This window comes from Piliocolobus tephrosceles, chromosome 21 (assembly GCF_002776525.5).
Source record: "Piliocolobus tephrosceles isolate RC106 chromosome 21, ASM277652v3, whole genome shotgun sequence".
NCBI lineage: Eukaryota > Metazoa > Chordata > Mammalia > Primates > Cercopithecidae > Piliocolobus > Piliocolobus tephrosceles.
This window is the reverse complement of record NC_045454.1, coordinates 9,935,471-9,961,209: the sequence shown is the minus strand read 5'-3', so window position 1 is coordinate 9,961,209 and position 25,739 is coordinate 9,935,471. Positions and strand designations below refer to the sequence as shown.

At 49.0% G+C, this 25,739-nt stretch overlaps 2 protein-coding genes across 9 annotated transcripts in view; both read right to left on the bottom strand.

Moving 5' to 3' along the window:
- The window catches only part of PLA2G4C (phospholipase A2 group IVC), a 65,674-nt gene extending 46,264 nt beyond the window's left edge, over positions 1-19,410 (bottom strand). For 4 of the 6 annotated variants that reach the window (XR_002724574.2, XR_002724577.2, XM_023182714.2 and 1 more), the window contains exons 1-7: positions 17,103-18,371; positions 13,434-13,473; positions 12,388-12,499; positions 11,618-11,754; positions 6,913-7,102; positions 5,407-5,527; positions 3,028-3,168 (exon numbers count right to left, since the gene is read on the bottom strand). Coding sequence is in view for 2 of the 6 variants with exons in the window: in XM_023182714.2 (XP_023038482.1) it covers positions 3,028-3,168; positions 5,407-5,527; positions 6,913-7,102; positions 11,618-11,754; positions 12,388-12,499; positions 13,434-13,441 (709 nt within the window). In the remaining 4 variants the exon portion in view is untranslated. Of the gene's footprint in view, positions 1-3,027; positions 3,169-5,406; positions 5,528-6,912; positions 7,103-11,617; positions 11,755-12,387; positions 12,500-13,433; positions 13,579-17,102; positions 18,372-18,981 lie in introns of those variants that run through there. The other 2 variants (XR_002724576.2, XR_002724575.2) reach the window with 2 other exon arrangements.
- Positions 19,411-22,077: 2,667 nt separating this feature from the next.
- Positions 22,078-25,739, bottom strand: part of LIG1 (DNA ligase 1) — a 54,350-nt gene continuing 50,688 nt past the window's right edge. For all 3 annotated transcript variants that reach the window (XM_023182720.2, XM_023182722.3, XM_023182721.2), the window contains exons 26-28: positions 25,429-25,572; positions 22,512-22,604; positions 22,078-22,374 (exon numbers count right to left, since the gene is read on the bottom strand). In XM_023182720.2, the coding sequence (XP_023038488.1) occupies positions 22,291-22,374; positions 22,512-22,604; positions 25,429-25,572 (321 nt within the window). In that variant the 3' untranslated portion in view covers positions 22,078-22,290. The remainder of the gene's footprint in view (positions 22,375-22,511; positions 22,605-25,428; positions 25,573-25,739) is intronic.

Sequence of the window (25,739 nt, the reverse complement as noted above, 5' to 3'; positions counted from 1 at the left end):
TACCCAAAAGAATTGAAAGCAAGGTCTCAAAAAGATACTCATAGACCCATGTGCATGGCAGCTTCCTTCACAACAGCCAAAAGATGAAAGCAATCCACGTGTCCATCGATGGATGAATTGATAAGCAAAATGTGGTATATTCGTACAATGGAATATGATTCATCTATGAAAAGGAAGGAATTCGAACACATGGTACAATATGGATGAACTTCAAAGTCATTTTCCTCAGTGAAATCAGACAGACACAAAAAGACAAACAGTGCATGATTCCATTTACATGTCATACTCAGAGTAGTCAAACTCATAGAGGCAGAAGGTAGTATTGTGGTTGTCAGGGGCTAAGGGAGGGTGTGACAGGGAGTTAGTGTTCCATGGGCATAGAGTTCCAGTTTTACAAGATGAAAAGGGTTATGGAGATGGATGGCGGTGATGGTTGCACAACATTATGAATGTATTGTATTTATACCACTGTACTCGACACTTTAAAATTGTTAAAATGGCAAAATTTATGCTATGTGTATTTTGTAATAAATAAAAAGCACCCAGGTGTGTGAGGGGGGGATAAGAGACATGTACAGAACCACTTCAGTAGGTGATACATACACCCGAGGAAATAATAATGTTATAAAGAGCACCTGGGAGTGAAAATTTCAGAATATCTGATGCCCAAGACCAGATTTTGCAAAGAGATGGGGGGGATAGGAGACAGCAGCCAGGCTTGGCAATATGAAGGACCCCTTCTGTTCAGACCAGAGAAAGGGGGAAGATCCCCTTCATCCTACCTCATTCCTCTCCCTGAGAACACCCCTCCATCTACCAGGTTGCCGGAGCTGCAACCTTTAATGTCATCTCTGATTCTCCTTACTCTCCACATCCAATCCAGGTGTAATTCTTCTTCATCCATCTCCAGGTTTCCAGAGTCCATCCACTTGCCCCCCATATCCACTCTGGTACCCAACCTTAAACTGCCATTATCTGTCACCAGGACCATTAGCTTCTCAACTGCTCCCAACTTCTAAGTTTGCATACCCACCCCTAATCCATGCTGAGAGAGAGAGAGATCGATCTTTTCCAATATAAACTGAATCAAGTCACCACCCTAATCAAACTGCCTCCCTGGCTCTCCATCACACTTGGAATACAAACTAAACTTCATCTGTGTCCCTCAGGGTCCCATATGATCTGGACCTTGCCTACCTCTCCAGCCCTCTCTCCCAGCCTCATTCAGGAGGCTCCAACCTCACTGGTCTTCTCATTGGTTCTAGAGTAAAACAAGCATGGTCCTGGCTTAGGGTCTGATATGGTTAAGCTTTATGTCCCCACCCCAGTCTCTCAAGTTGTAATCCCCAGGTGTTGAGGGAGAGACTTTGTGGGAGGTAATTGGATCATGGGGGCAGTTCCCCCCATGCTGTACTCATGATAGTGAGTGAGTTCTCATGAAATCTGACGGTCTTATAAGTGTTGGGTAGTTTTTCTTTGGCTTGCTCTTCTCTCTTCTGCTACCATGTGAAGAAGGTTCTTGCTTCCCCTTTGCCATCTGCCATGATTGTAAGTTTCCTGAGGTCTCCCCAGCCATGTGAAACTGTGAGTCAATTAAACCTTCTTTGTCTACAAATTACCCAGTCTCGGGTAGTATCTTTATAGCAGTATGAAAGTGGACTAATACAGGGTCTCTGTATTTGCTCTTCCCTCTGTCCATGTGCTTTTCCCCTAAGATACCTGCATGGCTTCAGTTTTCATCAGGTCCACACTCAAAGGCCATCTCCTTTCAGAAGCTCGACCACCAATTAAAAATAATGCTGTGGTCACTCTCCAGCCCCTTATCATGAATTATTTTTCAAGATAGCATTTACTATGATCTGACATTATAATATATATTTATTTTTGTGTGTGTTCATTCATCATCTCCTTCCCTGGAGTGCAAACTTCATTAGGGAATGAGCCTTCACTGTCCTGCTCATGACTGAATCCCCTGCATTTAAAATAGTATCAAGGTCCCAGCACGTCTCAAAAGTCTATGCTAAAATCATGGCAATTCAACCATCTTTGAATTACTACCATGTGCTGGGCACTGGGCTGAGTGCTTTATTTGTGGATTATACCTAACTCTCACACCCACATTTTGAGATAAGTACTTTCCCTATGAAAAAACCAAGGCTCAGGTAACATAAATGACTTTCTCAAGCTGGCATTATTTGTCCTGTGTAAGAGAGCTGTCTGCCTAGCAGGGTAATGCCTTCAGACCCTGAGTTCTGAGAAGATTAGGAAGCCACAACTAAAAGTGATACCAGTGTGTAAGCTACAGTCAAGGACATTTAACCAAGTTCTGATTTTACTCACTATCACTGTTTTGATTGTTTTTGGTTTTTGTTGTAATTTTTTTCTGAAAATACCCTGTTTTAAAAAAAATTGTATGCCCCTTGCTTTGCTGGTGCCCAAAACACATTCTAGTTTTTTGTTGTTGTTGTGTGTTTGTTTTGAGATAGGATCTTTCTCTGTCATCCAGGCTGGAGGGCAGTGGTGGATCATAACTCACTGCAGCCTTGAACTCCCAGGCGGAAGTGATCCTTCCACTGCCTCAGCCTCCTGAGTAGCTGGGACCCATAGGCACATGCCACCATGCCTGGCTAATTTTTAAGTTTTTGTAGAGACACAGTGTTGCTATGTTGCCCAGGTTGGTCTCAAACTCCCAGTCTCAAGGGATCCTCCCATACCAGCCTCCCAAAGCACCATGTCATCCCAAACACATTCTGAATCTGCTTATTGGAAGCCACAGCGCTGGACTTGAGCCCCTCTATTAAGCTCTCTCTCCTGGATTGTGTGATAGGATATCATGTATCTGACACATTAAGGAGACCTTTGAGAGACACTGAAGACTCAGCAGGAGGAACACACCATTCCTCTTTCTGGAAGCATACCAAGTCCTTTTCTTTCCCCCCAGAAATGTAAGAGCTGGGCAAAGCCAGACCCTCTTACCTCTCCTCTACTTCCCACCCCCATTTAATCCCCTCTGACCCTAGCACTGACCTCTCAGGAAAGACAGGTCTCTCTCAGGGTGAGTTCTGACCAGTCTTCCCTTCTTGAATTTGCTTCCGAAGCGGGTTATGGAAACATAGGCCCCCAGTGCAGGGAAGCCAGCATGGTGAGGGGTGAACTCGAACCAGGTCTCTGCAGAGGAAATACAAGGGCAAGTGAGTCCCGGCACAGAACCTGGAACATAGCAGGTGTGCAGGGAAAAAAAAAAATCTATTAATGAGGAATTACAACCATGCCAGGAGAATGTTAGAGATGGACTGTGTGGTGTCAGAAACCACTGGGGATCTCATCCTCAGACCTGAGTCTTTACGCTGCTGGTGGCAGCTCATAACTTCCACAGCAGCCTGTTTCCAGTATTTTCCAGAGCTTGAACCCTCAGCCCTGCCTCTCTCTTCCGTCTCATTGTGGCTACAACTCTATGGAACCCTGGAGTGCAAAGGAAGAGTGTAGCCACGTGATTGCATGGAGGTTTGTCTGTGGGCACAAATCTAATGCATGATTCCAATGTGAGTCATTAGAATATTCCAGGAAAGAAAATGACATGATCAGATTTTCATCCTGGAAACTTCCATTAGGTAGCCAGGGAAGGAGGTGGACAGCTTGGGATGGGCGGGCCAGTGAGGAACTAATTACAAGAGTCTCCCAGGAGACTGGGAGACCTGGTCTGGGGGTGATGTAGAAGAGCACAAAGGATGAAAATGAGGAGGGGGTGATTTCTAGGTCTGGGAAGGACTGAATTTGTGGGGCTTATGGAATGGATGGAGTCAGCTCTATCTGCTCTGGTGAGAAAACAGCATAAGGATCCACACTGAGGAGAGATAAAACATTCACGGCCAGGCGCGGTGGCTCACGCCTGTAATCCTAGCACTGTGGGAGGCCCAGGCGGGTGGATCACCTAAGGTCAGGAGTTTGAAACCAGCCTAACATGGTGAGACCCCGTGTCTACTAAAAATACAAAACTTAGCCAGGTGTGGTGGTGCACGCCTACATTCCCAGCTACTTGGGAGACTGAGGCAGGAGAATCACTTGAACCCGGAAGGCAGAGGTTGCTGTGAGCTGAGATCGCGCCACTATACTCCAGCCTGGGCAACAAGAGCCAAACTCTGTCTCAAACAAACAAACACCATTCACACTGGGAGCTTCTGAGCCTTGAGGTGCCGGGAGATGTCCAACCACTGGTAACTGGTAACATTGCCTGATATATCGTGAGAAACCAGGACACAGTTGCTGAACAAGTAAGTGCACAAGTAAGTGCTTAGGAAATAGGGTAAGGAGGTGTGGATCTCAGGAGAGATGAGCTCAAAAGAGAAACTGGAATGACTGGAGAGCTGCCAGCATTTGGTGACAATTGGACCTATGGAGAAGGAAGACATCTAAAAAGTGAGAGATGGCTAGGAGCCGTGGTTCACGCCTGTAATCCCAGTACTTTGGGAGGCTCAGGCAGGTGGATCACCTGAGGTCAGGAGTTCGAGACCAGCCTGACCAACATGGAGAAACTAAAAATACAAAATTAACCAGGCGTGGTGGCACATGCCTATAGTCCCAGCTACTAGGGAGGCTGAGCCAGGAGAATCGCTTGAACCCGGGAGGCAGAAGTTGCGGTGAGCCGAGATGGTGCCATTGCACTCCAGCCTGGGCAACAAGAGAGAAATTCCATCTCAAACAAAACAAACCAAAACAAAACAAAACAAAACAAAACAAAACAAAACAAAAGTGAGAGACAGCCCTTCCCACCCACCCGGCCATCCTTCAAACATCCCTTATTACAGTTTTCTTTCCTTTTTTCCTTCCTGTCCTCTCTTTTCTTTTTTTTGACGGGGGACAGGGTCTCACTTTGTCGCCCAGGCTATAGTGCAATGGTGCAATCACAGCTCACTGCAGCCTTGAATTCCGGATCTCTAGTGATTCTCCTGCCTCAATCTCCTGACTAGATTCTTCAGGTTCCTGCCACCATGCTTGACTATTTTATTGTGGTTTTTTTTGTTTTGTTTTCCTATTTAATGTTGCTGTTGTTTTGAGATGGGATCTCACTATGTTGCCCAGGGTGGTCTCCAACTCCTAGTTTCAAGCAATCCTCCCACCTCAGCCTCCCAAAGCACTGGGATTACAGGCATGACTGGGATTACCGGCGTGAGCCACCATGTTGACCTCTTAAAGGTTTTCTCGATCCATGCAAAGCAAGTGCGTGTCCTCTGGTCACTTCTGGGACTTCCCTCTTCTGTCCTCTAAGCTGAGCACCCTGTTTTCTGCAATCCTGAGCCCTTCCCTCTTCCTGGGCTCCCCAAGGGAAGGGCAGGGAAACACTCTTGCATTTCACTCCACGCCGTTCCGTCCCTTACTACCTCTCCCTCCCTCTAAATGTTTGCTTACCCTGTGCTTTTGCCTCCTGCCAGGAGGGTTGCAGGTCGTTGTCAATGGCTGCAAATATCGGGTAGGGTAGTGTCCCTTCTTCCACAGGCTTCTTCATATTGGACAAATGGGACTCCGGCAGCTTTGGGAGAAGGTGCCAAGACAAAGTGTGAGGGAGCATATGGGTCCCTGTAGGCCAACTTTTTTTTTTTAGAGGGGTCTCAGTCTGTCACCCAGGCTGGAGTGCAGTGGTACAATCATGGCCCACTGCAGCCTCAACCTCCTGGGCTCAAGCAATCCACCTGCCTCAACCTCCCAAGTAGCTGGGACTACAGATGCATGTCACCATGCCCGGTTAATTTATTTTTTGATAGAGACAGGCTCTTGCTATGTGGCCCAGGCTGGTCTCGAACTCATGGCTTCAAGCAATCCTCCCGCCTCGGCCACCCAAAGTGCCTGGATAGGCTAGGTGCAGTGGCTCATACCTATAAATCCCAGCACTTTGGGAGGCTGAGGTGGAAGGATCACTCGAGCCCAGGATTTGGAGACCATCCTGAGCAATGAAGCAAGACCCTGTCTCTACAAAAAAATAAAAAATAAAAGACAATTAGGTACAGTGGTGGGTGCCTGTAGTCCCAGCTACTTGGGAGGCTGAGCTGGGAGGATTGCTTGAGCCCAGGAGGTCAAGGCTGCAGTGAGTATGACTGTACCACTGCACTCCAGCCTGGGTGACAGAGTGAACCCTGTCTCAAGAACAAAGAAAACAAACAAAATAACAACAAAAGCCCAAAGTGTTAGGATAGGCTGGATGCAGTGGTTCATACCCATAATCCCAGCACTTTGGGAGGCTGGAGTGGGAGGATCACTTGAACCCAGTAGTTGGAGGATTGCTTGAGCTCAGGAGTTTGAGACCAGCCTGGGCAATATAGCGAGATCCCTGTCTCTACAAAAAAAAAAAAATTTAAAAATTAGCCAGGCATGGTGGTGCACGCCTGTTGCCCCAGCTTACTCAAAAGGCTGAGGCAAGAGGATTGCTTGAGCCCAGAAGGTCAAAGCTGCAGTGAGCCATGATCCCGCCACTGCACTCCAGCCCGGGTGACAGAGCAAGACCCTTTCTGAAAAATGAAATGAAATGAAATGAAATGAAATAAAATTGTGAATTCGAGACATCAAATGGCCAAGGAGGGATAGAGAGGAAAGTTGTCTTGGGTCTGAGACTTTCCCTATTTTTGCCTTATTCCATCATAATTCCTCATTGTTCTTCTTCCCTGGATGTCTGTGTATCTTTCTAGTAAATCATATCACTTTATTTTTTGCATAAATGAATAAGAGTCAGTTTCTGTCACTTGCAACCAGTTATCCTGATATACTTAAGTTTTGAGGCATCCATCGAAATGCCCAGATTTTGATGTCTTGAAAGTCCTGAAAGACTTAAAAGGTGGTGCCAGTCAGGATCTTTGGCAACCTCACGCCCTGAGACCCCTTGCTCCTACCCCCACCCCAGGTCCCCAGCGGGGAATGACTTACTTCTCTGGTTTGCTTGGAGATAACCAGGTAGGCCCAGAAGTCAGTCAGAGAGTAATTCTCAGACCTCGCTGCTTGGATGGTTTTCTGTAGGCTCTTAGCCAAGTCCCACTCCTGTCGGTTAAATTGATGACTCAGGTCAGCCTCGACAGCTTCCATGTCACCATCACTGGTGTAGAGAGAAGATATCGCCCTGGAGGACAGAGGAAGAGAGTGAGTTCGGCATCGTATGTGTGGATGATGAAGACTGGGGAAGGATGCATGGGAGGAGGTCCTTCACAGGAACACCTGCCTCACGGAGAGGGCGACATGCAAAGGAAATGGAAGATTTACGTTAAATAAATATAACTGCAGAACGATCAAGTTCAAAGGAGGAGGCTCAAAATCATCTGGGACAATCCTTCTATTTCACAGGCAGGAAAACGAGAGCACAATGGGAGAAAGGCCTCATCAGAGTCAATTTTTTTTTTTTTTTTTTTTTGAGACGGAGTCTCGCTCTGTCGCCCAGGCTGGAATGCAGTGGTGCAATCTCAGCTCACTGCAAGCTCCGCCTCCCAGGTTCAGGCCGTTCTCCTGCCTCAGCCTCCCGAGTAGCTGGGACTACAGGCGCCCGCCACCGCGCCCAGCTAATTTTTTGTATTTTTTAGTAGAGACGGGGTTTCACCGTGTTAGCCAGGATGGTCTCGATCTCCTGACCTCGTGATCCGCCCACCTCGACCTCCCAAAGTGCTGGGATTACAGGCGTGAGCCACCGCGCCCGGTCCAGAGTCAAATGTTTTTTGCAGTCAGCATTTATTAAAGGTTTACATGTGACAGCAACAAACTGTCTTTAGTCTTTTATACCTATTAACTCACACAATCCTAGAAAATCAATGAAAGGGACCAGGCGTGGTGGCTTATGCCTGTAATCCCAGCGCTTTGGGAGGCCGAGGCAGGAGGATTGCCTAAGGTCAGGAATTCAAGACCAGCCTGGTCAACATGGTGAAACCCCGTCTCCACTAAAAATACAAAAAAATTAGCCAGGCGTGGTGGCACGCATGGTGGTGGCCACCTGTAGTGCCAGATACTCAGGAAACTCCGTCTCTACTAAAAACACAAAAATTAGCCAGGCATGGTGGCACACGCCTGTGGTCCCAGCTGCTCGGGAGGCTGAAGCAGAGGAATTGCTTGAATCTGGGAGGCCGAGGTTGCAGTGAGCCGAGATTGTGCCACTACACTCCAGCCTGGTGACAGAGCACAACTCCATCTTAAAAAAAAAAAAAAAAGACTTGATATTCATTTGTTCACTCAACAACTATATGTGTGTGTGTGTGTGTGTGTGTATGTATGTATATATATATATTTTTTAATTTATAAAGAAAAGAGGTTTATTTAGCTCACAGTTCTACAGGCTGTACAAGAAGCAGCATGGTGCAAAAAGCTTCTACTCATGGCAGAAGGCAAGGGAGTTGGTGTGTCACATGGAGTCTATATATATATATAATTTTTTTTTTTTTTTGAGACAGGTCTTGCTCTGTTGCCCAGGCTTGAGTGTGCAGTGGCATGATCTTGGCTCACTGCAGCCTCAAACACCTGGGCTCAAATGATCCCCTCACCTCAGCCTCCCGAGTAGCTGGAACCACTACTCACCAGGTGCATCACCACGCCCTGCTCATTTTTAAATTTATTTTCTGTAGAGACAGAGTCTCACTATGTTGCCCAGGCTGGTCTCAAGCTTGTGGCCTCAAGCAATCCTCCCACCTCAGCTTCCCAAAATACTGGGATTATAGGTGTGAGCCACTGTGCCCGGGCTCAATAAAAATTTTTGATGTTCTTAATGCTGCTTATTGGGTGCTATCTACACTCACACCATCCAATGTATTAAACACACATCGTAGCTCTTGAGCCCTTGAAGTGTGGCTAGCGTGATTTTAAATTTTTATTTTATTTTAATTAGCTTAAATGTAAACACTGTTACTCCATTCAGTTACTGGGAAACTCTGAAGTATGTTTGGAACAAGCTGGGTATGAAAAGCTCTTTCCTTTAACATCTTTTTTTTTTTTTTGGAGACGGACTCTTGCTCTGTCACCCAGGCTGGATGGAGTACGATGGTTCGATCTTGGTTCACTGCAACCTCTGCCTCCTGGGTTCAAGTGATTCTCCTGCCTCAGCCTCCCAAGTAGCTGGGATTACAGGCGCCCACTACCACAACCAGCTAATTTTTATATTTTTAGTAGAGACAGGGTTTCACCATGTTGGCCAGGCTTGTCTCAAACTCCTGACCTTCAGGTGATCCACCCGCCTCGGTCTCCTAAAGTGCTGGAATTACAGGTGTGAGCCACTGCCCTGGGCCTTCCTTAACATCTAATGAGACTTCTGCATCCAACTGGGAATGTGCTGAGTATAAAATGCCCAGCAGCTTTCAAAGACTTAGTCTGACAAAAGGAATGTCAAATATCTCATTAACAATGTTTTTCTTAATGATGTGTCAAAATGCTAATGTTTTGGATATATTGGGTTAAAGAAAATTGACTATTCATTTCACTGTTTCTTTTTACCTTCTTGAAGAGGCTACTAGAAAATTTAAAATGGGCCAGACACGGTGGCTTATGCCTGTAATTCCAGCACTTTGGGAGGCCAGGGCAGGCAGAACACCTGAGGTCAGGAGTTTGAGACCAGCCTGGCCAACATGGTGAAACTCCATTTCTACTAAAAATACAAAAATTAGCTGGGTGTGGTGGCAAGTGCCTGTAATCCCGGCTAACTGGGAGGCTGAGGCAGGAGAATCGCTTGAACCTGGGAGGTGGAGGTTGCAATGAGCCAAGATCGCACCACTGCACTCCAGCCTGGGCAACAAGAGCGAGACTGCATCTCCAAAAGGAGAAAAGAAAAGAAAAGAAAAGAAAAGAAAAGAAAAGAAAAAGAAAGAAAGAAAATTTAAAATGATAGAATAGATGAGATATGGCTCATGGTATACAGTTCTACTGGATAGCTCAGGTTGGGACGCTCTGCATATGTTTCATCATTTAATTCTCCAAGAGTCCTGTGAGATCAGCAAGTTATCCTCCTCAACAGTGGAGGAAACCAAGGCACAAAGAAGTATGTCTGGGCTCATAATAGCCCATGAAGGACAGCTCCAGGAACTAACCCAAAGCTGTTGGAATATAAGGCTTTTGTTGCTGTCATTTGTAGAGATGGGGTCTCGCTGTCTTGCCCAGGCTAGTCTTGAACTCCTGGACTCAAGAGATCCTCCCACCTCAACCTCCCAAAGTACTGGGATTACAGGTGTGAGTCCCTGTGTCCAGCCAGGTCTTAACCACCACAGCCTTGGAAAGATTACAGAAGAAATCATGTGGTTCCTATCTCAACAGCACCCCCTGGAGTTCTGCAATGTGCAGTTCGGCTAAATCCTCACGCCATGCCACTCAACATGTTAGATGAGCCTTGGAGGAATAGAGGGGTCCTAGGTGTGACTCTGCAGTACCTTTCCCACTCCCAAGCTCTGCAGCTCTGCTCTTCATGCTGTCATCTCCATGAACCTCACCCTCCACAGCCAGCTCAGAACCCAGCTCCAGATCAAACTTGGAGCACAGAAAGGAAAACAAATCATGCCAGCCAGGTTCAACATTCATGCCTCTGCCCTGCCTATCTCACTCGAGCCTCTGCTGCTCTGCCCAGCCTTACCTCCTGCTCTGAAAATGTGCCAAGATCGATTAGTCATGTCTGCCCTGGGCTTGGAAACAAACATGCAGACATGAGTGTTTCATACCTGCCATCTGGGGCCTCCTGAATGAGACAGTCCTACACAAATTAATGCAATACTTTATCATGGAGGCTGAGAAGTTAAAAGGGCTGTATTCTATCCACCTGCAGTGTGAAAAGTGCACCTGAACCTGTAAATCCTCCTTTAAAGTCAGAAGGTAGCATTATTATGGTTTGTCCACAGCAGTTTTGTGTAGTAAAGAAAGATACTTGGTGTTTTTCCCTGCTTCCTGGTGCAAAGTTCCTAAAATCCTTGGAATTTTTTTTTTTTTTTTTTTTTTTAGAATTTTGGGTTTTTTTTTTCAGACAGGGTCTCTCTGTCACCCAGGATGGTGTGCAGTGTGTGACTGTAGCTCAATGTAGCCTCAGCCTCCCAGGCTAAAGCAATCCTCCTGCCTCAGCTTCCTGAGTAGCTGGGACCATAGGCATGCACCACCACACCTGGCTAATTTTTTCACTTTTTGTAGAGATGGGGTCTAGCTATGTTGCCCAGCCTGGGTCTCAAACTCCTGAACTCAAGTGATCTTCCTGCCTCAGCCTCCCAAAGTGCTCGGATTACAGGCGTGAGCCACCACACCTGGCCCATCCTTTGTAATACACCAGCAAATGTAAGTAAAGTATGTTCCTGAGTTCTGTGAGCTATTCCAGTAAATTATTGAACATGAGGAGGAAGCTGCGGGAAACCCCAAACTATTGCCAGTCGGTCAGAAGTACCAGCGGCTAGGTAATTGCAACTCGTGTCTGAAGTGGGAGCAGTTTTTTGGGACTGAGCCCCTTTAACCTGTTGGAATCTGACCTGAACTCCGGGTAGACAGCGTCAGAATTGCTCAGCATTGTAGGACACCCAGCTAGTATCAGAGAGCTCAAGAAGCAGCGTTGGAAAAACCACACACATTTCGTGTCAGGAGGAAAACAATAATCCCATTTATGTGTCAGAAAGCAATCTGAAACACGAGTGACACTTACCAAGTGGATCCAGAGACCCCTGCGAGGTACGTGACAGCATCCAACAGGCCCTGTTCTTTCATCTCACTCAGGACCCCAAGACAGGCAATGTGAGCCCGCAGTCCCCCGCCTGAGCCCAGCACAGCAACAACTGGGGCCTAGACATTGGGGAGAGAATTAATCAGAGGTTCAGAGCCTCAGGATGGAGGTGGGAACAAGGAGAAGGGTACCTGGGGCCAGGCACCCTGGCTCACGCCTGAAATCTCAGCACATTGGGAGGCCGAGGCGGGTGGATCACTTGAGGTCAGGAGTTCAAGGCCAACCCGGCCAACATGGTAAAACCCCATCTCTACTAAAAATACAAAAATTAGCTGGGTGTGGTGGCACACACCTGTAATCCCAGCTGTTTAGCGGGCTGAGGCAGAAGAATAGCTTGAACCTGCGAGGTGGAGGTTGCAGTGAGCCAAGATCATGCCACCACACTCCAGCCTGGGTGACAGAGCGAGACCTTGTCTCAAAAAAAAAAAAAAAAAAGGAAAAGAAAAGAAAAAGGAAGGAGGAAGAGGAGGAGGAGAAGGAGAAGGATAAGAAGAAGACCTAGGATCTCCCTTAGGCCGGGGCAATGTCTGTCCCATAGAAGTTCATATCCTTCTATTTCTGTCCCATAGAAGTTCGTATCCTTCTATTTCCTCCCTTTGGTCCAGCTCTCCCTGGCTGAGATGGGCCCTGGACACTGGGCACAGAGGGGGCGATTCTGGGATCTCTGGGGCCACCCTCCTCCCCTCACTTACCTCATCGGCCTCAATATGTAGCTTCTTCAGAGCTTTCAGCACGTGAAGTCTTCGTCTCTCCACAGATGCCTTTTCTTCTTTCTGGAGCCCAGGAATTATGGAAACCTCAGAGCTTCCCAGGAGAAAACACAAAGAAGTCCAGAAAATTCACAGGGAAAAGGGATAAAACACAGAATTTGACCTAGAACCGGGCTGTCCAAGCAGGTAGCCACCAGTCCATGGGTACACGGTTTCCTTTTGGGGTGAGGAAAACATTCTGAAACTAGATAGAGGTGATGGTTGTACAACACCGTGAATGCATTGAATGCCAGTCAGTTATTCACTTTTCAAAATGGTTAATTTTGGGGCCAGACACGGTGGCTCACACCTGTAATCCCAGCACTTTGGGAGGCCGAGGTGGGTGGATCACTTGAGCCCAGGAGCTCAAGACCAGCCTGACCAACACGGTGACCTTCCTTCCTTCCTTCCCTCCCTCCCTCCCTCCCTTCCTTCCTTCCCTCCCTCCTTCCCTCCTTCCTTTCTCTCTCTCTCTCTTTTTTGAGACAGAATCTTGCTCTGTTACCCAGGCTGGAGTGCAGTGGCGCAATCTCAGTTCACTGCAACCTCCACCTCCCCGGTTCAACGATAAGACAGGGTCTTGCTCTGTTGCCCACCACCAGTGCGGTGGTGCAATCATAGCTTACTGCAGCCTTGAGCACCGGGACTCAAGTGATCCTCATGTCTCAGCCTCCCAAGTAGCTTGGACTACAGGTGTGTACCACTATGCTTGGCTAATTTTTAAAAATATTTTCTTTTATTGTAGAGATAGGGTTTCACCATGTTGCCCAGGCTAGTCTCGAACTCTGGGGCTCAAGAGACCTTCTTGCCTCGGCCAACAAAAGTGCTGGGATTACAGGCGTGGGCCACCACACCCAACCTTCAGCTCTTTCCATCTATCTCCACCAAGCAAGAGGAAAGGTCACAGCCCTCACCTCTTGACACTCACTATGCATTCCATTACACAAATGCTCTGCCTCCCCGCAGTGGTCAGCTCTGAGAGGACTTACCTTCCCATGGTGCACTGCGGTCAGAAAATTCTCAGTCCTCCTGCCAAAGAAATGGCTCTTCTTAGACCTGTGCCCACTGTTGGGCTTAGCAAAGACAGTGGGGTAGGGCTGGGACTGTCACGGGCTCACGGGTTCTTCTTGTGCACTGCCCAGACAAAACCAATGTGAACAGCAGGTGTTGCAGCAAAGAGAGAGAGTTTAATAATCTCAGGGGCGGCCAAGAGAGGAGAATGGGAGAAATATTTCAAGCGCATCGCTCTGAAAATTTGGAGGCTAGGGTTTTTCCTCTCTGTCTTTCTCTTTTTCTCCTCTCTCTCTCTCTCTCTAAAGTTTCCCTCTTGTTGCCCAGGCTGGAGTGCATTGGCATGATCTTGGCTCACTGCACCCTCTGCCTCCTGGGTTCAAGCAATTCTCCTGCCTCAGCCTCCCGAGTAACTGGGATTACAGACATGCACCACCACGCCTGGCTAATTTTTGTATTTTTAGTAGAGATGGGGTTTCTCTATATTGGCCAGGCTGGTCTCGAACTCCTGACCTCAGGTGATCTGCCTGCCTTGGCCTCCCAAAGTGCTGGGATTACAGGCATGAGCCACCGCGCCCGGCCTGCGGCTAGGGTTTTTTAAGGAAACTTTGGTGGGCAAGGGGCTGGGGGAACTGAAACAATGGATCAGGTATGGATGAAATCACAGGGGTGTCCAAAACTATCTTTGTATGGCTGAGTCAGTTCCTGGGAGTGGGTCTCAGGACCAGGTGGTAGCTCTTGGTCTGCCAAAATGCTCACTCTGAAAACTATCTCAAAGACAAGTTCTTTTTTTTTTTTTCCCTTAAAAAAACAAAAACAAAAACAAAAACAAAACATTATTGCCAGGAGCAGTGGCTCATGCCTGTAATCCCAGCACTTTGGGAGGCCGAGGCAGGCGGATCACCTGAGGTCAGGAGTGACCAGAAGACAGGAGTGGGACCCTCTGTCACGCCCGGACAGGGCCACTAGAGGGCTCCTTGGTCTAGCGGTAACACCAGCGTCTGGGAAGACACCCGTGGCCTAGCGGACCTTGGTCTAGCGGTCACGTCAGTGCCTAGAAAAACCACCCATTACTTAGCAGACCGGGAAAAGGAGTCTCCCTTTCCCCGGGGGAGTTAGAGAGGACTGCTCCACCGCCGCTTGTGGAGGGCCTGACTGATGTCAGCCGCCCACAGCCATCCGGAGGCCTCACCGTCTCCCTGGGATGCTGTGCTTCAGCGGTCACGCTCCTGTTTCACTCTCATGTTCCATCCTGTACACCTGGCTCCGCCCTCTACAGAGCAGTAGCAAAATTAGTGAAAGTATTAAAGTCTTTGATCTTTCTGAAAAGAGCATAGAAGAAATAATGACGTGAGCTGTCCTCTCTCTCTCCGCCTGGGCTACCTAACAGGGAAGGGCCCCCCGTCTGGTGGACACGTGACTCACGTGACCTCATCAATCACTGGCGATGACTCACACTCTTTACCCTGCCCCTTATTATCCGATAAATAACAGCGCAGCCAGGCATTCGGGGCCACTATCGGTTTCCACGTCTTGGTGGTAGTGGTCCCCCAGACCCAGCTGTCTTTTCTTCTCTGTCTTGTGTCTTTATTTCTACGATCTCTCATTTCCGCACATGCGGAGAAAGACCCACAGAACCTGTAGGGCTGGTCCCTACAGTGGCGCAATCATAGCTCACTGCAGCCTCCAACTCTTGGGCTCAAGCAATCCTCCTGCCTTGGCCTCCTGAGTAGCTGGGGCTAGAGGCATGCACCACCATGCCTCTAAAACTTTGCCTCTGGCAAAGTTTTAATTTTTTTGTAGAGATTGAGGTCGTTGCCCAGGCTGGTCTTGTTCTCCTGGGCTCAAGCAATCCTCCTGCCTTAGCCTCCCAAGAAGTGGGGATTACAGGTGTTAGCTACCACAGTCCACTAAAAAGATGAGATCTGTAGGTTTCACAATAGTGATGTTATTTACAGAAGTAGCTGGGGAAGTTACAGATCTTGCGACCCCTGGTTACATGACTCTGGAGCACATATAGAAAAGGAAGCTAAGGGATGTCAGGTCATTGTTTAACCCACAACTGTTGTTTCGCAAAGTTCCAGCACCTTCATGATTCTAACCTTGTCTTATGAATGTGGCTTCAGGCCAGGCACAGTGGCTCATGCCTGTAATCCCAGCACCTTGAGAGGCCGAGGTGGGTGGATCACTTGAGGTCAGGAGTTAGAGACCAGCCTGACCAACATGGTGAAACCCTGTCTCTACTAAAAGTACAAAAGTCACCTGGGCATGGTGGCGGGCGCCTGTAATCCCAGCTACTCAGGAGGCTGAGGGAGGAGAATCGCTTGAACCCAGGAGGTGGAGGTTGCAGGGAGCAGAGATCACGCCATTGCACTCCAGTCTGGGCAACAAGAGTGAAACTCTGTCTCAAAAATAAATAAATAAAAAGTAAATGAATGTGACTTCAGTCTCTCAACAAGGACTGGGGGTCAGTTTTCCTTGTCTCAAAGTTTAACTATGAATTAAATTCCTCTCATGGTAATTCTGGCCTCTGCACTAGAATAAGAAAAAAAAAATCTAGTCTGTGAGGTTAGAAACAAGATGGTCAGTCATGTTAGCTTTCTCTCATACTTTCATTTCTGCAAAGGCAGTTTCAAGATCCCTGTTATGAAATTAATTGGCTTCCCCCCACCACCTCCAAATTCATGTGTTGGACTTGTAACCTCCAGAACCTCAGAACGTGACTGTATTTGGACACAGGATTCTTTTTCATTGCTTGCTTTTTGAGACAGGGTCTTGCTTGGCACCCAGGCTGGAGTGCAGTGATGCGATTGTGGCTCACTGCAGCCTCAGCCTCCCCGGCTCAAGTGAGTCTCTCACCTTAGCCTCCCGAGTAGCTGGAAGTGCAGGTACATGCTACTATCTCCACCTAAATTTTTTATGTTTTGTAGAGATCAGGTCTTGTTATGTCACCCAGTCTGCTCTTGAACTTCTGGGCTCTAGAGAGCTTCCCACCTTGGCTTCCCAAAATGCTGGGATTACAGGCATGATTCATCGCACCCGGCCAGACACAGGCTCTTAAAGAGGTGACTAAGTTAAAGGAGTCCTGAGGGTGGCCTGGAATTTGGTTTGATTGGTTTTATAAGGAGAGATTAGGGCCTCTGCGAGAGGCTTCAGGAGAAACCAACTCTGCCAACACCTTGATTTTGGACTTCCAGCTTCCGGAAGTGTTAGAAAATAAACTCCTGGCCTGGCGCGGTGGCTCACGCCTGTAATCCCAGCACTTTGGGAGGCCGAGTGGGGCGGATCACAAGGTCAGGAGTTCAAGACCAGCCTGGTCAACATGGTGAAACTCTGTCTCTACTAAAAATACAAAAATTAGCCAGGTGTGGTGGCAGGTGCCTGTAGTCTCAGCTACTCCAGAGGTTGAGGCAGGAGAATGGCTTGAACCCGGGAGGCAGAGGTTGCAGTGAGTGGAGATCGTGTCACTGCACTCCAGCCTGGGCGACAGAGCGAGACTCTGTCTCAAAAAAAAAAAAAAAAAAAAAAAAAGAAAAAAGAAAAAGAAAAAGAAAAAAAATCCTGTTGTTTAATTGCACCCAATCCCTGGTCCTTCGTTATGGCCACCCCAGCGGGATGAAACAGCCCTCCCTGACCCCACGGCTTGCCTGAGTCTGGGCTGGGGCTTGTGCGCATGCGCAATGGAGCTGGGTGCGCGGGAATCCGGTGCAGAGGCTTGGCCTCCCTGGGCGTAGCGATGTAGTCACTGCACAGCTCCTTCAGCCGGGATCTCAGTGGGTGAAGATTGCGGGAATCTTCGGTGTCAAAGCTTCTGTGGTCCTCCTGCTTTCCTTTTCCCGCCGTGGGGGGAGGTCGCGGGCTGGAGGTGTTTCCGCCTGGTCCTGAGCAGGGCCAACCTGGAGGTAAAATGCCCCCTGCCCTTTTATACAGCCCTCCTCGGCTTCTGGGCCCTGCTTGGTTGCTCCAGCTTTTTCAGCTGTCCCGAAGGTCACCCAGAGCTATTTGAATCCGTGGGATCACGTGGAAAGAAGGACTTTCCAGGGTTCCTTAATGTCACTCTTCTATAATTAGGCACCCGAGACCAGTATTCAAAAAAGGAATGTTGTCGTTATATAACTATATTGGAGGTAAATATTCCTCAGAACAGATTTAGCTAATCTTCCTATGCAATGGGCTGCCTAATAACCATCATGTATAACATCATACTCAAATACCCAGAAAAAGAAATATTGAAGCCAGGCATGGTGGCTCACGCCTGTAATCCCAGCACTTTGGGAGGCTGAGGCAGGCCAGCACTTTGGGAGGCTGAGTATCAGGACATCCTGACACTTTCATGTCCATGTGAGGTTAGGAGTTCTGAGACCAGCCTGGCCAACATGGTGAAACCCCATCTCTACTAAAAAATACAAAAATTAGCCAGGCATGGTGGTGTGTGCCTGTAATCCCAGCTACTACTTGGGAGGCTGAGGCAGGAAAATTGCTTCAACCCAGGAAGTAAAGGTTGCAGTGAGCCAGATTCTTGGGGCCAAGTCTGGTTCATTTAATGTCAATTTTTAGAAAATCTGTGAGCTCCACTCACAGTGAAGGTTTGAAGCCCAGAAGTGGCTTCCCAACAGGGAACCGCATTTCCCAGCATCCTTTGCAGCTAGGTGTGGTCATGTGACCAAGTTCCAGTCAGTGCAAAGGAGCATCTGTGGTGAGCACCACTTCCAGGAGTGGCTCCTAGAAACCTCCCATACTACCCTCCTGCCTACTCTTCCTGAAGCCCAGCACTAAACATCCCAACTTGATGGGTTTCGAATTTTTACTTTTTTTTTTTTTGAGATGGAGTCTTACTCTTTGTCACCCAGGCTGGAGTGCAGTGGTGCGATCTCAGCTCACTGCAACCTCTCCCTCCTGGGTTCAAGCGATTCTCCTACCTCAGCCTCCTGAGTAGCTGGGAATATAGGCACCTGCCACCACACCCAGCTGATTATTTTTGTATTTTTAGTAGAGATGGGGTTTTACCGTGTTGGCCAGGCTGGCTCGAACTGCTGAACTCAAGTGATCCACCTGCCTCGGCTTCCCAAAGTGCTGGGATTACAGGCACGAGCCACCACACCCGGCCTGAATTCTTATCTTTTAAAAATAGAGATGAGGCCGTAATCCCAGCACTTTGGGAGGCCAAGGCAGGAGTATCACCAATATTAGAACAGGATTTCACCAGGGAGAAGATGATTTCCCCTGCTCCCCCTAACTCCAGGCTCATCTCTTCAATGCCCACAACTCCAGCCATTGCAGGATCTTTTCACTCCTAGACCTGACCATGCCATTGCCCGACCTGTGGGATAAGGTTCCGCACCTCACAGCAGCTCACGAGGCTCTCCACAGTAGAGTGAGTAGTTACAGATGCAGGGTCAAGGAGCTGACGGCATGGACCAAACCCTGGCCCACCACCTCCTAGACAGTGGACCTAGGGAAGGTAACTTACATCCCTGCACCCCTCAGTGTCCTCATTTGTTAAATGGGGAGAATAAAAGTACCTACCTGATGGAGCCATCATGCGGGTCACTGAAGAGTGAGGATGACCCTGCCCAGCTCCAGCTGTGGCGGGAGATGTGTTCCTGGGACCCTGCACTGGTGCGGGAAGAGCCGAGCCCAAGGGAACCATGGATCTCCACACAGAGCCGGACAGCGACGTGGGGATCCCCTGACACACAATATTTAAATACGTAGTTTTTTTTTTTTTTTGCCTTAAATATTTTATTTGAAATTGACACACAAATGCATACTAATTTGCCAGTTCTTTAAGGCAGAGCTGTATCAGGAACTCTTGGCAGTGAGAAACAAGTCATTTTTTGTTTTTTTTTGAGACAGTTTTGCTCTTGTTGCCCAGGTTGGAGTGCAACCTCCACCTTCTGGGTTCAAGTGATTCTCTTGCTTCGCCCCCATGAGTAGCTGGGATTACAGGCGTGTGCAAGTACGCCCGGCTAATTTTGTATTTTTAGTAGAGACGGGGTGCCTCCATGTTGGTCAGGCTGGTCTTGAACTCCTGACCTCAGGTGATCTGCCCGCCTCGGCCTCCCGAAGCGCTGGGATGACAGTCGTGAGCCACTGTACCCAGCTGAAAGCCATGTTTTAGAGTGGCATAATCACACTGGGGCTTATTCTTCCCCCACTCCCATGAACAAAAGCCCATAGTTAGGCAGCTGCTGCCCTTGGCTCGCCGGCTTAGGGTCGTCAGGGGTAGTCTGTTACTCTTTCTTTTTCCTCATGATTACAAGGTGGTGACTTGGCTCCAGCCATCATCTCTAGTCAAGGCAGGAGGAGGGAAAGAGCTGCCACAACCAGGGCTTTCCTTTTTGGTCAGGAAAGATGTTTCTCCAGAAGCCCCCAGCAGCCCCTGTGCTTATGTCCCCTGGGTCTGCCCACACGGGGCCACAGGGCCACGGCTAGCCAGAAGGAGAATGGGAAGACAATGTTGTATTCTTGGGCTATGACAAATAGAAACAAAATGCCCAAGAGATGGAGTGTGCAAGAGACCATGATGGAGACACAGGAAGAGAGACAGGGACGGTGAGAGTCACAGTGACAGACAGTAAAGTGAGCCTGGCACAGACTTGCATAGCAGGGAACAAGGCCTCGCAGATACAAAGAAGGAAGGGGAGAGAGGACGGGTGGGAGACAAGGGCAGGGGAACCTGATGAGAGAGAAGGGAAGAAGGGAGGGCAGATGTGAGAGGGAGAAACAGAGTGTGAGGGGCAGGGGGACAGCTAGGAGCTCTTTGTCCCTCCTGCGGGAGTATCAGGACATCCTGACACTTTCATGTCCAGAAGCTCATGTTCCACGCTGGGCCCCGAGGTCAGAGGCCTCCTGCTCTAGAAGACCCAAGCCTGGGCCGCACCCCGAACGTACCTGTTTTCCCCAGCCCAGCCCTGTGGTACCCAGGGCTGGGCGGGTGTCCCAGGCATCCTGCTTGCCTTGTCTGACCATTTCCCGATGGTTTTCCTCTAACGTATCATCCCATGTGGGGTGGCTGGAATAATAACAGCCCCCTCCCAGAGATATCCAGGTCTTAATCACTGAAACCTTTAATGTGATCTATTTTTTTTTTTTTTTGAGATGGAGTCTTGCTCTGCTCCCCAGGCTGGAATGCAGTGGCATGATCTCAGCTCACTGCAACCTGTCTCCCAGATTCAATTGACCCTCCTGCCTCAGTCCCACTAGTAGCTGGGATTACAGGCATGCGCCACCATGCCTGGCTAATTTTTCTATTTTTATTAGAGATGGGGTTTTGCCATGTTGGTCAGGCTGGTCTTGAACTCCTGACCTCAGGTGATCCACATACCTCAGTCTCCCAAAGTGCTGGGATTACAGGCGTGAGCCACTGTGCTTGGCTTTTTTTTTTTTTTTTACATTTTTAATTTTTGTTATTATTTTTATTTTATTAAGGAGACGGAGTCTGGCTGTGTTGCGCAAGCTGGTCTCAAGCTCCTGGCTTCAAGTGATCCTCCCACCTCAGCCTCCCCAAGTCCTGGGATTACAGGTGTGAGCCTCTGTGCCTGGCCTCTGTTAATGTATGATCTTATGTGGCTAAAGGGACTTTGGGATTGAGTTAGGATCCTGAAATGAAATTATCCCGGATCATCCAGGGGGCCCTAAATGGAACCACTTGAGTGCTTGGAAGAGAGAGCAGAGAGATCTGATGGAGGAGAGGAGGTGACCTGATGACCTCAAGAGAGAGATTTGCAGGCAAGATGCTGCTAGCTTTGAGGACAGTGGAAGAAGCCATGAGCCTCGGAACCAGGTGGCCTCTGGAAGCTGGAAAAAGCAAGGACACAGTTCTCCCCTGGAGCTCCCAGAAGGAACTGGCCCTGCCACCACTTTGACATTAGCCCAGTAAAACTGATTTTGAACTTCTGACCTCTGGAACTGTAAGAGAATACATGTGGGTTATTTTAAGACACTGCATCTGTCTTCCTTAACAGGGTTCATGATGGTGCCTCCCTGTGGGATGGCTGGAAGGTTAAACAAGTTAAAAAACATATGTATGTAGATTTTAGACTACTGCTGTCCAATACAATTCAACAAAATATTTGGCATGGCTGGATGGGGTGGCTTATGCCTGTAATCCCAGCACTTAGTGGGGCCAAGGAGGGTGGATCGCTTGAGGCCAGGAGTTAAAGACCAGCCTGGCCAACATAGTGAAATCCCATCTCTACTAAAAATATGAAAATTAGCCAGGCGTGGTGTCACATTACTGTAATCCCAGCTACATGGAAGGCTGAGGCAGGAGAATCACTTGAACCCGGAAGGTGGAGGTTGCAGTGAGCTGAGATCTCGCCATTACACTCCAGCCTGGGCAACAGAGTGAGACTCTGTCTTAAAACAAAAACAGAACAAAACAAAACAAAACAAAACATATTCGCATCCTCTGTCATGCTGGCCACCTGTCAAGTGCTCGGGCATTGCAGGTGGCCAGTGGCGGTCACACTGCACAGAGCAGATACAGAAGATGCCCACCACGGCAGGCAGTTCCATGGCTGGTGCTGGCTCTGGCAGTTCCTAGGCCACTGCTACATGCTATGCAAGTGACACCCATGAGCTTTGCCCCCAGAGCCCAGCACAGACCTTGTCATAAAGTAGCTATCCGATAATTATTTATTGAAAGAATTGAAAGAAATGATGGGATGAATCCCAGACTCTGGTGTAAGCCACCCCCTCACACACACACCCCTCCCTTGACTCTCAAAAACCATAGCCTGCCACAGCAGATTTGCTAAAGAGCAAAGGCAGTAATAACCCTGGGTTCCGCCCAACTCATGCCCTGTACCCAGGCCCTAGGAGGGCAAGGACTCAGTAGGTATCTTCAGGGTCAGAGCCTGAGTCCTCGCCTTGTTGGTTCTGAATCTGACTTTGCTTCCGGTACAAACAGGCCACCTGCGGAGACAGGGTGGGACGGGGTGGTCAGAAGCTCCCTGGCTGTCCCCACTTCCACAAGGTTCGAGAGGCCACCACACTAAAAAGCTGGTAGGGCCAAGCAGCTGGGCGGCCCAGCCCTGCTTCCCAGGCCTCACCTGTGCACTGGTGGTGGCCTGCTCCGGCTGCTTGTCTTCACGGACTCGAATAAACCGAGGGAAGCGAAGGGAGATCCCCTTGTCACTATCCACCTGTGGAAGCGGGATGGAGACTCCTGCGGTCCAGCCCCAGCGACACCCTGCTCAGTCTCCTCCCTCCTCCACTCTGGACTGCTTCCTGATCCACACGAGGGGGCCAGACGATGGGTTGTCATAAGGATGAAACAAGTTGACAAAGTGCTTGGAACCGTACCCGGGGCACAGTAAGTGCTTAAGAAATGCTGCCTGTTGGCCGGGCACAGTGGCTCACGCCTGTAATCCCAGCACTTTGGGAGGCCGAGGCGGGAGGATCACAAGGTCAGGAGATTGAGACCATCCTGGCTAACACGGTGAAACCCCGTCTCTACTAAAAATACAAAAAATTAGCCGGGCGTGGTGGCGGACGCCTATAGTCCCAGCTACTCAGGAGGCTGAGGCGGGAGAATGGCGTGAACCCGGGAGGCGGAGCTTGCAGTGAGCCGAGATCGCGCCACTGCACTCCAGCCTGGGCGACAAAGCGAGACTCCGTCTCAAAAAAAAAGAAAGAAATGCTGCCTGCTACCGCCATTACTATGATGATGATGATTCGGGCTGAGGCTGAACTATAGGGCCAGGGCATGGGTTCTAGAACCTGACTGTGGGATTCCAATCCCAGCTCCCAACTCTCAGGAGCCACGTGATCCAGAGGCAGTTACTCGAGCTCTCTAGTGCTCTACATCCTCACCGGTAAAATGGAGATGTCTGTGTGACTGTGTCCTAGGGATCTGGAAAGCATTAGAGGAGTGTCTGTGAGTGACATGCTGATTACCACACAGCGCCCGCCGCACAGCAAGTGCTGGACACACACCGGCTCCAGTCCCTTGTTACTAAGGGTCCGTGGCTCTCTAACGTGCAGCATGGTAAAAAAATTTTTTTAATTAGATCAAAAATGTAAGCTCTTGGCTGGGCATGGTGGCCCACGCCTGTAATCCCAGCACTTTGAGAGTCCCAGGTGGGTGGATCACTTGAGGCCAGGTGTTTGTGACCAGCCTGGCCAACATGGTGAAACCCCGTCTCTACAAAGAAGACAAAAATTAGCCGGGTGTGGTGGTGCACGCCTGTAGTCCCAGCTACTCAGGAGGCTGAGGTTGGCCCACCTGAGTCCAGGAGGTTCAGGCTGCAGCGAGCCATAATCATGTCACTGAATTCCAACCTGGAAAATGAAGACCGTGGCCGGGCGCGGTGGCTCAAGCCTGTAATCCCAGCACTTTGGGAGGCCGAGACGGGCGGATCACGAGGTCAGGAGATCGAGACCATCCTGGCTAACACGGTGAAACCCTGTCTCTAATAGAAAAATACAAAAAACTAGCCGGGCGACGAGGCGGGCGCCTGTAGTCCCAGCTACTCGGGAGGCTGAGACAGGAGAATGGCGTGAACCCGGGAGGCGGAGCTTGCAGTGAGCTGAGATCCGGCCACTGCACTCCAGCCTGGGCGGCAGAGCAAGACTCTGTCTCAAAAAAAAAAAAAGAGTTATTTAAAAGTGGAAGAAGGGGAAGTCTGCTTCTCATCAGAAAAGTATGTGCTAGCTTGGTTTTGAAGGACAAGGAGAAACTGAAAAGAAAATATATCTAATTAAAATTATTTATTTATATATTTTTTGAGGCAGTATCTCACTATGTTGCCCAGGCTGGTCTTGAACTCCTGGCCTCAAGCAATCTTCCCGCCTTGGCCTCCCAAAGTGCCCAGATTACAGGCGTGAGCCACTGTGCCCAGCCTCATTTTAACTTTGAGATGTGCTGTTCTTTGGAAGGAAAAGCTGGGAGCTCTCCTAGTGCTGGCCACGGGCTGGTGTTCTGCCCCGGTTTACAACAGTGCTTCGGTGAGTGCTGAAGACTGAGGCACTAGAGAGAGAAATTAGCCAAGGCGTTCTAAAACCTGATAGCATGAAAATTAATTATGGTTGAGGAAGAAACTGCAGCAAAGTAAATGGTGAGGAGGAAGTGAATTAAGTCTTTGCTTAAAAGAACTGAGTTTCTAAAAATGATTTCAGAGCTGAAGATGAGATTATGATACTGAAAGGAACAATGTCACTGTTTTCTTACTACTCCTGGTATGTTTTTTTTTTTTGAGACGAAGTCTTGCTGTGTCGCCCAGGCTAGAATGCAGTGGCATGACGGATCACTGCAACCTCTGCCTCCTGGGTTCAAGTGAGTCTCCTGCCTCAGTCTCCCCAGTAGCTGGGACTACAGGCATGGGCCACCGTACCTGGCTAATTTTTGTATTTTTTCGTAGAGGTGGGGTTTTACCATGTTGGTCAGGCTGGTCTTGAACTCCTGACCTCAAGTGATCTGCCTGCCTCAGCCTCCCAAAGTGCTGGGATTACAGGCATGAGCCACTGCACTTGGCCTGGGAATTATTTTTTAAGAAAATACTTTTTTTTTTTGAGGCAGAGTTTTGCTTTGTCACCCAGGATGGAGTGCAGTGGTGTGATCTCAGCTCACTGCAACCTCTGCCTCCCAGGATCAAGCGATTCTCCTGCCTCAGCCTCCCGAGTAGCTGGGACTACAGGCACCCGTCACCACACATGGCTAATTTTTGTATTTTTGGTAGAGATGGGGTTTCACCATGTTGGCCAGACTGGCCTTGAACTCCTGACCTCAAGTACTCTGCCTGCCTTGGCCTCCCAAAGTGCTGGGATTATAGGCATGAGCCCCTGTGCCTGGCCCGTTTTTAAAGAAAAAATGTTTTGACCTTGTTATCTGACAGTCAAATAAAATGCAAGCTCATCTTCCCAATCCTTACCTGGAAGAGCAGACATGAGCCAAGGTCCCCTCCCTACTCTGCTGTGTGCCTGCCCAGAATCCCACACAGGGCCAAGCCCAGGTCCTCTGCCACTCACCAGGCCCCGCGCAGCAGGGTAGATGGGAGAGAGGGAGAGGTCAGCACACTTCACCTCCCACACAGCACTGGGGTCCAGCCAGTGGTCCGGAGTCACAGCACCATCTATCCGCACATAAGGGCGGGGGCTGGGCAGCACCAGGGCCTGCAGTGAGCAGAGGAAGAGAGGATCTGAGGGTCTGGAATCTCAAAGTCAAGGCCAAGCATTGGAGGGCTGGGGAAGAGGGAGGAAGGGAAAAAAACAGACACCCCTCTTGAAATAAGCAGAAATAGAAACAGAAAGTGTAGGAAGGGAACAGAAACACACACCCC